The 15,235-nt window shown below is 44.2% G+C and overlaps 2 protein-coding genes across 11 annotated transcripts in view; both read left to right on the top strand.

The window, feature by feature from the left end:
* The window catches only part of PARP1 (poly(ADP-ribose) polymerase 1), a 28,369-nt gene extending 25,734 nt beyond the window's left edge, over nt 1–2,635 (top strand). Inside the window, exon 23 of the mRNA XM_042819024.1 lies at nt 1,767–2,635. Coding sequence (XP_042674958.1) covers nt 1,767–1,848 — 82 coding nt within the window. The 3' untranslated portion in view covers nt 1,849–2,635. The remainder of the gene's footprint in view (nt 1–1,766) is intronic.
* Nucleotides 2,636–6,029: 3,394 nt separating this feature from the next.
* Nucleotides 6,030–15,235, top strand: part of LIN9 (lin-9 DREAM MuvB core complex component) — a 52,429-nt gene continuing 43,223 nt past the window's right edge. For all 10 annotated transcript variants that reach the window (XM_042819854.1, XM_042819904.1, XM_042819895.1 and 7 more), the window contains exon 1: nt 6,030–6,108. In XM_042819854.1, the coding sequence (XP_042675788.1) occupies nt 6,030–6,108 (79 nt within the window). The remainder of the gene's footprint in view (nt 6,109–15,235) is intronic.

Below are 15,235 nucleotides of genomic sequence, written 5' to 3'. Positions count from 1 at the left end.
CTTAAGTTATCATCTTGTTAAAAAGGGAACAGTACACCTACCAAATTAGCTGTTGCTCCAGCAAGACTCAATGGCTTAAGGTATTGAAGTGGCCTGGATGGATGTTGCCAAGTACCTTGCTCTGCTGATATGTGCCAGATCAAGGGAAGGGGAATGCAGCCTGTGGTTTCGCATCACTCAAACATGGTTTCTTTCTCTGAATGCTGTGGCTGGTCAGCTTGGCTGGGAGGAGATGGAGGAGCAGGCTACTTGGAGTCTCATCACACAGCTTCTCTCAGGTCCTCCACATCCTTTTCAAATATGAAGGTAAACATCAGAATGTCTGTCAGAGTGTAGCCTTTAAGCCTCTTTCCAGGCAGAAGTGCCCCCAAATCAGCACTGCTCTGAGAATGTTGTGAGAATGTGCTGTCTATAGTCTCACTGTAAAGATTGTCGAGTGCTTGCTCGCTATCAATGAAACAAATAGGTAATTAATACAATCTCCAGACTATGTAGAAACTGGCTTCTTGGTAAGTTGTTTTCCTGTTAGAAGCAGACTTACGTTGAGATTTGAGGTAAATTTGTGGCCTAAATCATTAAGAATAATTGACAAGAACTGTATTCTGAAAAAATACAGTTCAGCCACTTAAACATTCCAGAGCTGCCAATAACTGTAGAACTCTTCCAGATTTGTTGTTTTTGTTCATTTGTTTGAAGGAAGTAAAGATTAGTGAGTTTTTGTTGAGAGGTAGCAGTAGAACTTACACATAGCTTGTGGCTGAGAATGCTAGTGGAATCCTGAGGTGCATTGAAGAGTAGCCAGCAGGTCAAGGGAGGTGATCCTTCCCCTCTGTTCTGCCTGATGAGGCAACATCTGGAGTACTGTGTCCAGTTCTGGGCTACTCAGGTCAAAAAAAAAAAAAAAAAGCAGGGATCTCCTAGAGAGTATCCAGCAGAGGGCCACTAAGATGATACAGGGCCTGGAGCATCTCCCTTATAAGGGAAGGCTGAGCAAACTGCATCTGTTCAGCCTGGGGAGAAGAAAACTGAGGGGTGATCTGATCAATGTTTACAAATATCTAAAGGAAGGTGAGAAGCAAGTGATTAAGGCCAGGCTCTTCTCACCAATGTGTAGTGATAGAACAAGGAGCAGTGGCCTAAAATTTGGCCATAGGAAGTTCCGTACATATTGAAGAACTTCTTTACAGTAAGGGTGATGGTGGACAACTGGTGGTACTGTTCTCCATCTTCTGTGGAAATATTCAAGACATTGAGGACCCATCTGGACATCTACCTGTGCAGACTATTTTAGGGAACCTGCTTTAACAAGGGGGTTACAGTTGATGATCTCTTGAGGTCCCTGCCAATCTCTACGATTCTGTGATTCCTGTGCCAGGTCTGTAATTTCAGATCTCATTTAAGTTACGTTGTTCCACTATTTAGGTAGCAGGAAAGACATGGTGTATTTTCTACCTGACAAAAGTAATGTTCAGGAGGTACAGCTCCGTATCTAAGACAGTTCACTTGCCTGCCATTCTGGATTCTTGCTACGCCATCATTTTTTCTCCATGTGTAATTTAGTTGACAGTTTCTAACTCGTATAGGATATTTTCAGATTCAAAGAAAAATCAAAGATTCCCAGCTTGAAATGTTAGAACTGCGTAATCACACAAGTAACTGTATGATAACTTTAAGCTCAGGGATGAAGTTTGACTACATTTGGAGTTTAGAGTTTTAATGTGTTTTTAATATCAACAGCTGTAATTGTTCCTTAACATTCTTCCTAGATATATTGTGTATGATGTTGCTCAGGTAAATCTGAAGTACCTGCTGAAACTGAAATTCAACTATAAGACATCACTCTGGTGAACAGTAATTAGGAGTCCTGTTAGTTATACTGTAGTTGCACTATAGCGTTGACTTCTGACATGCTTAAGCATTGACTTCACTTATCAAGATACCGAGAGCTAAACTGCAAGAGCGGTTACTAAATCCTATTTAGTACAACAGTTAGTGAAAGTTTTTATATAATGTGGCAACACAAGGACCTGAATTCTGTTGAGAATGCGTAGTTGGTTTTGTGTTATACCACTTTTATTTGTGGGGGCTATCAAGTGTTTCTTTCGATTGGCCAAACAAAATGAATGACAGCAACAGCAACAGAACTGTTTTTTAGCCAGAGGTGGGCAATAGCAGAGAAGGAACTTGAGGGTGTTTGTCATGTTTGCTCTGTTAGGGTTCCCACTTGTTTAAGATACCCTTTTTTTCAGTTCTCATTTTGAATAAATGATAAATGTGCATTTATTTTGAGGTTTAAAAAAAAAATAAAAGATAATTTCATACTAACAGTTTTACGTTTCAAAATTTCCAAATTGTTCTGCTTTGAGTAATCATTTAAACGTTATCTGCTGGCGTTTTCTTGAAGATATATCTCTCTGAAGGTCAAATGCCAAACATTAAAATCTGCAGCAGTCTTACCTCAGGAAGTCACGGTGAAATGAAAATTTGGACTTTCCACTGAGACTTCATCTGTCAACAGCTGATGTGGTAAACATGAAAAATGAGCTTGTAGCTGTTTGAATCTAGTGTTGGCCCCAATAAACCTCATTTAAACATATGCTTTCAACATGATGTAAATCGGTTGTTGTAGACTCAAGCCTTATGAACTCCAAGTTGAGTTTGGGTGTTAGAGGGTAAGCTTCACTTATCATGACCTGGAGTGAGGTATATTGCCACTCTGTGGGTGCACTTGAATTTCTTCTCTTGAACTATCAATAGAAACTATAGCCATTTCATTGTTATTACTTCATGGTTATTACTGAAACCAACTCACTTTCAGTAAGTCATTGAGCAACACAGAAATAACTTGACTACAGAGCATCATCAGCATAATTTCTGTTCTAAAAGTACTAATTTCCCTGAGCTGTACATCCACCTTTTCCTCTAGTTGTGAAGGACAGATTGTCTAACTTCATGGCGCAGTTCTGCATGGACACTGCAGTTAGTGTCTTCTGCAAAGTTCCCTTCCCAAGAAAAGAGCATTCAAGCTTATGCTGACTATTTGTGTGGAAACGTCAGATCTATTTTCTGAAATGTGGTGATGTTCTGGTGCCTTTCGAAAGATAAGCTCCCAGCCAGAGTGGTTCCTTACAATGTAGTGGTTTCCAGGATTCTTGAAGGAGAGAAGGGTGAAAGATGGAAAACCTAGGAGAGAAAAACGTGGGGATTGAGCAGGTAAGTTGTGAGACTGGAGGACAGCTGAACTGAGAAAATCAAATGAGGGTGCTGTCCGTGGGTTTTAAAAGAAGTGGAAAGAGTAGCTGTTTTCTTACAATTTTTCAGTAGCTTTGTTGATGACTAATTGTTTCACTTACAAAATAACTTTTTTGTCTGTGACTTAAATGAAATCTTTTCACTCTCTGCAAGAAAATATGAGAACTCACTCCATTTAGTTAAGGTGCATTTTTTTTCCTCAGAACACCAGCTTGCAGATCAGTTTGGACCAGGAAGTAAAGATAGATGCTTTTGATGTGTCCTCTATCATCTATGCCAGAGGTAGCTCAAAGTGCCTTCCTGCTCTGAGAATGTCCTGCCCTGAGATGACTATAAACATCAGGCTACTGTAACAGTGCAGATGAGCACTTTATGATGTGCTTTAATTGCAGCATGAGCAAGTGTATCTCACAGTCTCTAACCTTGCACGGGCAGCCTCCCCCTAGGGCCTGGCTGAGGAAAGCTGCACGGTGGCTGCAGATAAAGGCGTCTGGAGGATGCACCCAGAGCAGAGCTGGGTGGATGGGTAGGCCCACTTCTGTCAGAACTGCTTGACAGCAGTGAGCTGTTGAAACATTGAGTCCCGTGACTTCTTTTCTAGAGGTGTGTTGAGGAATGACTTATGATCTAAATGTTGAACTATGAGCAGCAATGTATAAATATTTAATCATTTGTCTTTATTTAATTCAGACATTTAAAATGTCTGAAAATTTTGTTGTCCAATGGCTTGCAAAGGTAAGTCTGTACATTTATATCAGGTGGGTAAACTGAAGGAACCCGGCCTAGGTTCACTAACTGCTAACTTGTAAGTAGTGATTTGTCCATTTTCATGAAAGAAGGAGGTGGCTGAGAGATACAGCATGAGTTGCCCAGCTTTGTATTATCATTCATTTGCTCCAGTGCGGAGGCAGCACACGAACCAATGGGTAACTGTGGGCTGCTTTCACAGAAAGTGAGATGCAAGTACAGCCTGAAGGCAAGCAGTAGTTACAGCTTTGCAACTACTGAGAGGAGAAACCATTGCTTCCCCCTTCATTATGAATTCTCATTGCATAAGGTGGGACTCCCTTCACAAGAATGTCCTTCATTTTCTGAAGAGCACACTTGTGGCTTCTGCCAGTTATCTCTGCCTTTCTTCCTACTACCAGGCCTGCCTAGAGTTTGTGCTACAGTGGCACCCTGCTGCTTTCTGTCCCTGTGATGTAATGCTATCTGTGCTGTGCTAACAAGGTTGTGGACCTGCTGATTAGGTGGTGGTGTAACCTGTGTTTTAACACCATCTGCAGTAATTGAGGAAAAATGGAACTGGTTTTTGCAGCATTTCAGCACACACCATTAAGGGTAGTTGCTTAACATGACCCTCTGGGAAAACTAATAGCATGAGTGAAGCCAATTTAAGGATCTTCCTCCACCTGTGCAAGGCAAGAGAGTCAGCAATACCTAATTACAGGTTGTTAGCAGTGTGCAGAAGTTCTCTCTCATGGTGTGTGTCTATCAGTACAATTGTGTCATTTCCATATTGCCCAAGCATGAACTGCAAATTTGCCCAAATGATATGAAGATGCACTGGAAGCATTGGGTGTTTGACAGTCCACAGACTGGCAGAAGGCTGTGGTGCAGCTTTGTCAGTCATGTTGATGTGGCTTGGAAACACCATGCACAAAAGATGTGAAAAACACAGAATGCAGACATACTGCAGCATAAAATAGTACTACAGACCAAAATAGTTTATAACAGGAATCCTTTTTGCACAGGTTGCTACCTTTTCAACATAACGAATGGTAATAGCTCCTGCTAAATATTTTCCAAATGCAGAAATATCTGGTGTAATGCTGTTTGGAGCTGAGTTTTCCTTTCTAAGATGACCAGTAGGAGATGTCTGGGGCATTGGAATCTTGAGGTAAAGAGAATCTGTTAAAGGTATTATCTTTGAGTTGGTTGGTTTGTTTTTCTAAGTTCATCTTCATCTACCCACCCCCAGAAATTCAAGCCCTGAAGAGTGGTGCAAAATGTGACTGTTGTTAAATAAATAAATAAAAGTTTTATTCCTTCACCCTCCCCTGAAATTGCCTTGCCTTGGTGAATACTGTACCACGGAGGAGGTGCTAGGTAACTGCTGCTTTCCTGTCCACGTTCCTGTGTTCTGTGGGCTCCCTGATCTCAGCTGGATGCTTATAGAGATGCAAATACGCCTGCCACTCTGTCCTGCATCGCAGCAGGTGCTATTTGCAATGTGTTTCTTTCTGAAATGCAACGCTCACTTCAGGTGAGTTCAGGTTTCACTGAGATGATATTGTCAATTGATTTTTGAATGTAAATTTGCCTTTCGATTGTTTTGAGGTATTATGGGTGTGCTTAAGGAAAATAGTTTACTGTACATGCACCGTTGGATCAATTGCTTCCAGGGGAGGGCGGGAGGCTGTGGAAAGACTGTGCCCTAAGGGCGGTGGGCACGGACCAGGCAGCCCAGGGCGGCGGGCTCGGCTCTGTGCCAGAGCTCAAGGAGGGCTGGGGCACCGTTCTCAGACTTCTTGGGTGGTGCCGCGCGGAGCCACGAATCGGACTCGCTGATCTTTATGGGTCCCTTCTAACTCCGGCTATTCCGTGATTCTACGCCGCCTCTCGGGCTGCGGACGGAGCGCTGAGGCAGCCCAGCCCGCACCGCATCCCCTCAGCCCGCGCTGAAGCGAGATGCCGTTACGGCTCCGCGCACGCGCCCCGTCGCGCGCCTCGCCCGCCAGCGCCGCCTCGCGCAAGGCTCCGTCTCCTCCCCCACAATGCACCGCGCCAGGCAGCCTTTGAAAAAGCGGCGCGGCTCGTTCAAGATGGCGGAGCTCGATCAGCTGCCTGACGAGAGTGAGTAGCGACCCGTGCCGCCGCCACCCCTTCGCCTCTCTGCCGGGCCACCCGTCACCGGTCCGCCTCCGTCTCGTCGCCGTCTCGCCGCGAAGCGGCGGCCCGAGCCTCCTTCCTAGCGAGTGGGCCACCCCCCCGCCGCCGCCGTCACCCGTCCCCGGCGAGGCCCCGGCCCGGGCGGCAGCGCGAGGAGGGCGGCGGGCGGGGGGCTCCCGTTCGGGAGCGCGACCCCGCTGCCCGCGGAGCTGCGCGCTGCGGGCCGCCGATCTGCCCGGGCGCGGTGGCCGAACGTAACTGGGAGGGGTGCGCGTTGCCGGGTGTGGGGGCGCGTAGTGCGGGCGGGGCGGGCGCCGCCGGGGGCTGCGGGCGCTGCGGGGGGCCGGAGGAGGCTTCTGGGACCCCGTGTTGTGTCTGGGGAGGGAAGATCGGTCCTGTGGGATGGGGGCACAGGTGGACGGGTGTACCCACGTCCAGACCTGTGTGACGGTGTGGGGTTTGTGTGAGAGTGGCATTCAGAGAGCGCGAGGACCGGGTGGAAACTGGAGTACGGATGAGAAGGGCGTACCTTTCTTTGTGTGTGGATTCGAACACCGTGTGCTTGAGTGCTATAAGAGAGGGCATTTTCAGTGTAAAACGTTCCTGCTGACATGTTGTCCTCCTAAATTATATGGCAGTCTTCCTAAGATGATGTTTTTCAAGTGAGTAACTGAAGCTGCTAGTATGCCAGGAGGAGAAAACATGAAGGGAAAAAGGGGTGAATAAAGGAGGAAAGATTGTGACTTACTTTGGGTTTTGTTTCGTTTTTCTTTGTGCTCTTCAGTGACATTAGAAGTAGTTAGTGGGACAGCATATGTGTGCTATGGTTTGTAGATGAACTATTAGCATGTGCCATAAAACCCCTAAACTGCCTGCTGGAAAAAATAACGCAAGGGTTCCTTGATACTCTGTAGGGGCTGAACAGAGCTCTCAGCCTGCAAGGACAGGCTCAGCAAAGACAGGCTGAGAGAGCTGCAGTTGTTCATTCTGGAGAAGAGAAGGCTCTGGGGAGACCTGAGAGCGGCCTCTCGGTATCTAAAGGGGGGCTGTAGGAGGGAAGGAATCAGATTCTCTAGCAGGGTCTGCTGTGACAGGACAAGTGGAAATGGTTTCAAGCTAAAGGAGGGGAGATTTAGATTGGACGTAAGGGAGAAGTTATTTGCAATCAGGGTGGTGAGGCAGTGGCACAGGTTTCTGAGAGGTGGTAGATACCTCATTCCTGGTGACGTTCAGGGTCAGGCTGGAGGGGCTCTGAGCACCTGATCGAGTGACGGGTGTTCCTGTTCATTGCAGGAGAGTTGGACTTAGATGACTTTTAGGGGTCCCTTCCAAATCAAATGGTTTTATGATTCTACGAATTGAAGCTTGTTAAGTGTGTGTGTATATATACATATATATGTATGTATAGTATGTGTGTGTGTATGTATGTATATATGTAGAGAGAGAGAGTAGTTTTAGTACTCTTTGTATTGCAGTCTTCCCCTTACCCTATTAGAGATATTTTGGAGCCCTTTTGTTTATAGTGATATGATGAGCAGGAGTCAGAGTCTATGGCTCATAGAATATCCTAGGTTGGAATGGACAGGGATCAGTGAACCCAACTCATAGCTCCAGTCAGCACCACCCAAAATCCAAACCCTTTGAGAGCGTTCTCCAAACAGTCCTTAACTCCTGTGCTGGGGCTGTGCCCACTGCCCTCTGGTGATGAACCTTTTCCTAAGCCCCACCTGATCTTCCACTGACACAGCTTCATGCTGTTACCTCGGTTTCTGTTACTGGTCACTGCTGTGCCTGCCCCTCTGCTCTGGCATGCTCCTCAGTCTGAAACCACTTGACACTGAGATCAATCGTTGTGTTTTATCGTGTGCTTTTGTAATTATTGCTGTACTGTAAGACCTGATACTTACAGCTGAAGATGGCATCTGAGTAAGGAAGGTTCAGAGACTGACAGAGGAAAAGATGGCCTTTGTGAGAAGCAAGTTGGAAGGCTGAGCCTGCGTTTCTTACAGGCGTGGTGCACGATGGTACTCATGGGTGAGGTGGAAAGGAGTGAGCGTGAAATTCGCTGCTTGCAAAGGGTAGGTGCATTCCTGTAGGCAGGCATCAGTCATAGCTACAGAAACTTGTGGGTGTTACTTTTGTGCAACTGTTTACATAGAAGTACTGGTCTGAAGTATACACTTGTATTTTTACAAGATCAGTGGTGTTACTGTTACAGGTCTTTGTGCAGCACCTTCCTTAGCTCCGGAATATGTGCCTCTTACAATACTGACTTAAAGGCTTGCTCATGAGACACAGATGTTGTAGGCTTACATGAGATATTCATGTTAGTTTATACAGGAAAAGTCACCTGTTTAATAATTAGTCACTGCATGGTAGAGCATGTTTTACAATATGCCGTATTTTTGCTATTTTGTTTTTAATGAGATTTGTTCTAAGGAGAGAAACAACTAGATTGTTAATGCACAAAGGCTTTGTTGCAATGATCTTTGTGTGGAGCCTGTTGCTGTTCTATGAGTTATAAAGCAAAAAGGAGTTTACAAGTAAAAGGGGGCCTCTCCTCAATGGCTTGGCCCAAAGTCTTGTAGATCACGTCATGACTATTGTCAGTGCATAGTCATGACAACAGGCATTTTGATAATGGATTTCAGTTTAATAGTTTTACATCCTTGTAGAAAGTGACTCTGATTGTTCACTAAATAATTCAGCAGTTCAGGAAGGTACGCAGACCAATAACCCTTTCTTTTTAAAGTTACTCTGCCGCTTTTCCGAAAAAAAGAAATAAAAATCACTCTTGGGATACCCAAGAGGTTTAAAATCTCTTTCAGACTTGCCACTTAGTGTCTATTGTTGTTCTGAATGTCAGCTCTAGCAGAACTGTGCTTACATAAAGCATTGCAGAACTGCAAATACACGCTAGGCTAAAACTAGGGCAGCTGGTAATTTTGGTGAACGTATGTACAACAGAGTAGTTCTGAATTTTTAGTGATGCTGTTTTGTGCACTGCCGTGGTTTGTGAACGTGCCAAATACTTCTGTAACAGGAGGTAGCCTGGGGTTGAGATCCTACTTCTGACTGCCTGGCGTGGATCTTACAGCTCTGACAACTGCAGGGAGAAAAGGGTTAACAGCGTGATGTGGCCAGTATCATTGTTTTAACCAAGGAGATTTATGAAGGATCATCGAAAACTAAGGATGGAAGCTTTACTCTTCCTTTGGTACAGCTCAGTTGTCTATACTGTACCTTGTTAGAATATGATAAATGCAAGTCACGGATCAACTAAGAGAGCCATAATTAATAGAGAGTAGCATTTTATTGCTTATTAGATCTATTTTCCATTATCACTGGAACAGTGTTTAGGTTACTGTTCCTACTTTGATCATACCCACACTCCAGAGAAAGCACTGTGCATTTCAAGAGGTTAAGTCAATATAGTTTTCCCTTTGGCACCTTTATGTTGCCTACAGAGAACCAGTGAGGTTTGCTAAGTGTGCTGTTTCACCTGGAACAGATACCCCAATGCACCGTGTTAGTGTCACGTAGAGTTGTGCTGTAGTACAAGCCCTTACCGTGGTGTGGCTGTCACTGAGTCTGCCTGGCACGTGGAGCAGACGCACAGTGCCTGTATTTGTGAAGGTCAGGGGTAAATACAGACCTTAGGAACAAGGTCAGTGCAGCAGAAGCCTCTGCTTGGTGCAAGTAGGGGGTTTTTAGTTGTTTTCATTGGACAGAGAGGGACCTTCATATTTTATGGAGTGCTGGTGAACTAATAGAAATGCGGAAGTTTTCAAAAGTATGTCTTGTGCTTCCATTCCTATTCTTTCTACTTTTGGTGAACCGGATGTTTTCCAGTTACGCTGTAACTGTCACTATATCTGGATCTTTTGTTTCCTATTCGATTCTTAGACCAAGCTTGTATTTTCATTCTAGGTTGATTTCACACTATCTTCATATGGCTTTCTGTATACAATCTAGTTTGTAAGGGTTAATAAGCATGAACATCACAAAATTGTGTTTGGAATCTTTCATAGTAGTATAAAGATAAGTGTCTGAAATGCTAGGGCAGCTCATGACTAGCTTACATGGGATCCTTGTGACTTCTCCAGTGTAGATTGTAGTCAATAGTAAATTGTAACTGGGTTTTCACATGTAATTCTAATTAGACACAGTGATAAGAGAAATGAAATTTTGTAACATGGTAAGACTATGCAGCTTCACTTTCAAATTGGAAATCTGATTCAGTGGAGCTTGTGCCAGTGTTCTGGTAGCACCTGCTGCCCTGGCAAGTTGTGTAACATGACTGGGCAGTGGGTACTTCTTAACCCAGGAGGGAGTTAACACCAACAACCTCAACAACCAAAAAGGTGGCAGTGTATGAATTAACATGCATTTGATGGAGCTGAAGGCTTTTCTCACTGGTGTTGCAAGGGGGAGAGGGAAACAGTAACACCGTGTGCAGAAAGTCCTGTGAAGAAAGAGAATTTCTATAGCAAAACCTGTCACTGAAAAATTCCAGAGTATTAAAATATGCAGAATTACCTTAAATACTGATCATTGGATTTATATTTTGAAGACAGAATTGTTTCTTCAGACGGTTGGGTTGATGCCCAATGGGTGACTAATTTTAGTCAGTTCCTTTTTCCTCCCTTTGTCTCCTGGTGATTCTGCAGCAGAGGTAAGCAGTGGGCAGTTGTACTGTGCAAGCCAGATGGCTGTTTCTCTTGCTCACAGAAGGAAAAAGCAGTTGATCGTATTAAAGTGTAAATAATGCTGCCTTTTCTCTTGCTTCTAGTAATACAACCTTATTTGTGAATTGCTTGGTTTTGAAGTACATGGAGTAAAGCTGAGGTGAGGCTATGATCCAGCACATTGTGTGCAAATGTGGTTAGCAGACAGGGTTAGTCCTGGCACACAGCTATGTATTTTTGCATTCCTGTGCACTAGTAAGCCCTCAGAATGGGTTCCATGGGAGTGAGATGCCATCTCTGCAGAAATACAGGTATGCCAAGCTTGTTATGGGGTCATCAGCATGAGGCTGATGAGCGAGCGAGCTACTGAGCTGTTGCTGAGTGCTGTGGTTGTGATGCACACAGAAAAACAATTGCAAGCTACAGGTGAATCAGAGCCAGAATGTGATAGCAGGAGGTAGCACAGTGTAAGTTCGTGCAATGCAAATACTGACAGTGGTAGTGTGTTGCCAAATCTGTATTGATAGATGTTACTAATAGTTTGTAGGGTCTTGTGTTTTAGCATAGACAGAAGGGAAGGGGACGAGCATCTTTTATCCCACAGATGGAAAGTGCAGCACAGGGTAGCATTTAAGGCAGAAATCATCATCTTTGCTCTCAGCACATTTTCCAGCCATGGTTCCAAGCACCTTTCCCTGCATAGCCAGTTGTTCTGCTCTGACACTTCCCTCAGCAGCCGAAGGAGGGATGGGGCTTACCTCTCACCACTTTAGTTTTCCATCCCTAGGGCAAAGCAGCCATGAGCCTGGCTCCACTGTGGGCATTTGAGGCAAAAACTCAGCAGAGCCTTGAGATTACAGCACTTGGGAAAGGGCACAGGACATGTTTTGTGGCTGCTAAACAGTACCCACAGCAATCAGCTTGCCTTCAGAATTGTCTATTACCATGGTATCAACATGTTGCCCAACATGAGAATGCAGTGTTTTTAAAACAAATGTTTTGGCATTGAGGTTATTCTCTGCACAAGTCCTGTAAAAAGGATTCACAAGACGGAAAAAATTGCCTTCTACCCAGTGTTAAACTAGGATTTGGAAATACGCAAATGTCAATTTGATTAGTAGGCTCATAAAATGAGGAGAATGCTGATCCATCCATACTGAAAGCTAGAAGTTAGTGGTCTGTTGTTACCTGAGGTTTCGGGGAGCATTTAAGCTTTGAAACTCAGGTTTTTGTGTGGTGTGTGCTTTTAACTTCCTAAGCTTTCCTGAATGGGCTGCTGTTTGAGCGGGCAATCATTGAAGTGTTTCCTTCAATTAAACCAGTCACACTGAGCTTGTGTAGGTGAATGATGTCTGGGAGGGTTAATGACTCAACCTGTAATAAAGGCTTGTGTTTTTCCCTTCTCCACAAGTTTCCTTAGCCACACCATTCTTAGAGCCAGTAGTGTAGCTTGATGATGTGGGCTTTAGAGATTTTCCTGCAAGCAGCAATAAAATGAATGCTCACCTGTGCCAAATGTAGAAAATGTTTTAACAATCTGATGAGAAAAGTTTTCTTATTATATTATCACTTATCTAAACAATGTAATTGCCTATATTGATTTAGATATGCTCTTGGAACTCCTCTTTGTACTCACGTACCACTAAAATCAGTAACTTTGGAACATCGCTTGGGTCATTTGTAACTTTTGTTTTCAAAAACATAATCAGCTGTTACAAATTTACTATTTGAAAGAGTGACTGAAGAGTCTTTCATAAATTTAATGCTTTTGTCTGTGTTCCTACTTAAAATAAAAGGATAATTGTTGAGAAGTTGTTTTGCTTATATGTTAATATTGAAAATCTCCAGCAGGGTGTTCACAGCTCCTCATACTGAATCGCAGTGATATTCCTAGAATCACAGAATGGCTTAGGTTGGAAGAGACCATAACGATCATAGAATCATTAAGGTTGGAAAAGACCTCTGAAATTATCTAGTCCAACTGTCCGCCTAACACCAGCATTGCCCACTAAACCGTGTTCCTTTGTACCACATCTACACGTTTCTTGAAACACCCCCAGGGACACTGACTCCACCACCTCCCTGGCAGCAGTTGTGCATTTTGCCGTGCTTCATCCCAAAGTTGTCTTATTTCCAGTCTCAGTCACCTCCGTGATGCAGTGAACCCGGAGGACCTGGAAGTAGATTTTGGCCGCAACACCCTATGTGATGCGTAGGCCTTCTTTGCTTCCACCCATTTCTTGTGAAGCGCTTAATGTTCGCACAAATGAAATCTGCCTGCTCGTCATAATAGGTGTTTACATTCAAGTGTATGTGTGTGTTCTGCTTTTATCTCTGTAATTAAAGCGCTGAGTAAAAAGACTGCCAGCGATTATGTAATTGTATTCAGAACAGAAGTAGTGTACAAAATTAGCCCCTATTTAATGTGGGGTTGTGATGGTATGAATCCAATAATTATTGCGACCGAAAATTAGAATTGTTTCAGAAAACTTAGTCTATTCTGAACAATAGTGATCTTTATGATTTCTGAAATGTTTTTGTCTGTATTAAACGTTGGGTGTGTTTTGTTGAAATCTGTTACTACTCAGAAGGTCATCCTGGTTTCAGTTTTTGTGTCCCTGGTTGAATGTGAAATACTGCCAAACTAAATGGAAAATAGAAGGGATTGGGCTGTTTTCCTTGAAGTTTGATAAGACAAGAAAACTTGACAAGAAAATCTATGCATCAAGTTACTGTCTATAAGGTAAAATTAAGCTTAGTTACACATCTCTGCTGTCATTTTGATATTCTACATTTATTCTAATGCTTTAAACTAAATATTTTCTGCGATTTGTTACATTAAAATATTTCAGTTTTACTTCAAATTCACCTGGATTGGAAAATATACAATTTTATATGCTGGCTTTAATTTACCCAGTAATATATTTGTGATGTAAAGCTACTCCTCAGTTACAAGAGGTGAATCCACTTGGAACCAGGTCAGCACAGAAGCAAGTTCCATAACTTTCATGTTACCAAAGCAGGTTCTGCCTGACCAACCTGATCCTTCTATGAGCGAGTGACCTGCTTGGTAGATGAAAGAAAGGCAGTTGCTGTACTCTACCTATAGTTCAGCAAAGCCTTTGACACTGTCTTCCACAGTATTGTTATTGAGAAGTTGGCAGCCTGTGGCTCTTTGCTGGGTGGAGAACTGGGCCCAAAGAGTGGTGGTGAATGGAGTTACATCCAGCAGGTGATCAGTCACCAGAGATGTTCCCCAGGGGTCAGTACTGGGGCCTGTCCTGTTTAGTAGCTTTACTGATGAGGGGATTGAGTGCACCCTCAGGAAGTTTGCAATCGACACCAAGTTGGGGGGAAGTGTTGATCTGCCTGGGAGTAGGAAGGACAGTATCTGGAGCATCTGGACAGGCTCGATGGATGGGCTGAAGCCAATGGGATGGAGTTCAACACAACCAAGTGCTGGGTCCTGCACTTCCGTCACAACAACCCCAGGCAATGTTATGGGCTTGGGGTGGAGTGGCTGAAGGACCTGTGTAGAAGAATGGATGTGGGGGTGTTGGCTGACACTCGGCTGAATATGAGCCAGCAGTATGACCAAGAAGGCCAGTGGCATCCTGACTTGTATCAGCAATAGTGCAGCCAGCAGGAGCAGGGAGGGCATCGTCCCCCTGTACTCAGCTCTGGTGAGGCTGCACCTTGAGTGCTGTGTTCGGTTCTGGGCCCCTCACTACAAGAATGTCCCTGAGGCTCTGGAGCATGTCCAGAAAAGGGCTGTGAAGGGTCTGAAGCACAAGTCTTATGAGGAGCAGCTCAGAGAGCTGAGATTGTTCAGTCTGGAGGAGGCTCAGGGTGACCTTATCGCTCTCTACAACTGCCTGAAAGGAGGTTGTGGCGAGGTGAGGCTCAGGCTCTTCTCCTGGATAACCAGTGATAGGATGAGAGTGAATGGTCTCAAGTTGTGCCGTAAGAGGTTCAGGTTGGCATATTAGGAAAAATTTATTCTCCAAAAGAGCGGTCAGGTGCTGGAATGGGCTGCCCAGGGAGGTGGTGGAGTCACCATCCCTTGAGGTGTTCAAGAAATGTTCAGACGTTGCCCTAAGGGATTTGGTTTAGTGGGGAAGTAGTATTGGTGGTAGGTGGATGGTTGGACTATATGATCTTGGAGGTCTTTTCCAGCCTTGGCGATTCCATCAATGTGTGATTCAAGCTGTCAAAGTTTATTTCACCTGTGAAAGAAATGTGCAGGAAGGGCAAAGGTGTAGGCCAAGTGTGTTACCTTGCAGTTGAGCAGCTTGAAAGAAACTGGGAGAGGGGCCTTCCAAACCACCAATGAGTGAAAGCTTGTTCTGTTTCATTACTCAAACTCAAACAGATGTTGTCAGCAAACATTGAAAGAATAAGGA

The sequence above is a fragment of the Centrocercus urophasianus genome, unplaced genomic scaffold, assembly GCF_019232065.1.
Source record: "Centrocercus urophasianus isolate 14NV4802_14NV808 unplaced genomic scaffold, USGS_Curo_1.0 seq_10, whole genome shotgun sequence".
Classification (NCBI taxonomy): domain Eukaryota; kingdom Metazoa; phylum Chordata; class Aves; order Galliformes; family Phasianidae; genus Centrocercus; species Centrocercus urophasianus.
This window is presented reverse-complemented; position numbering and strand designations above follow the sequence as displayed.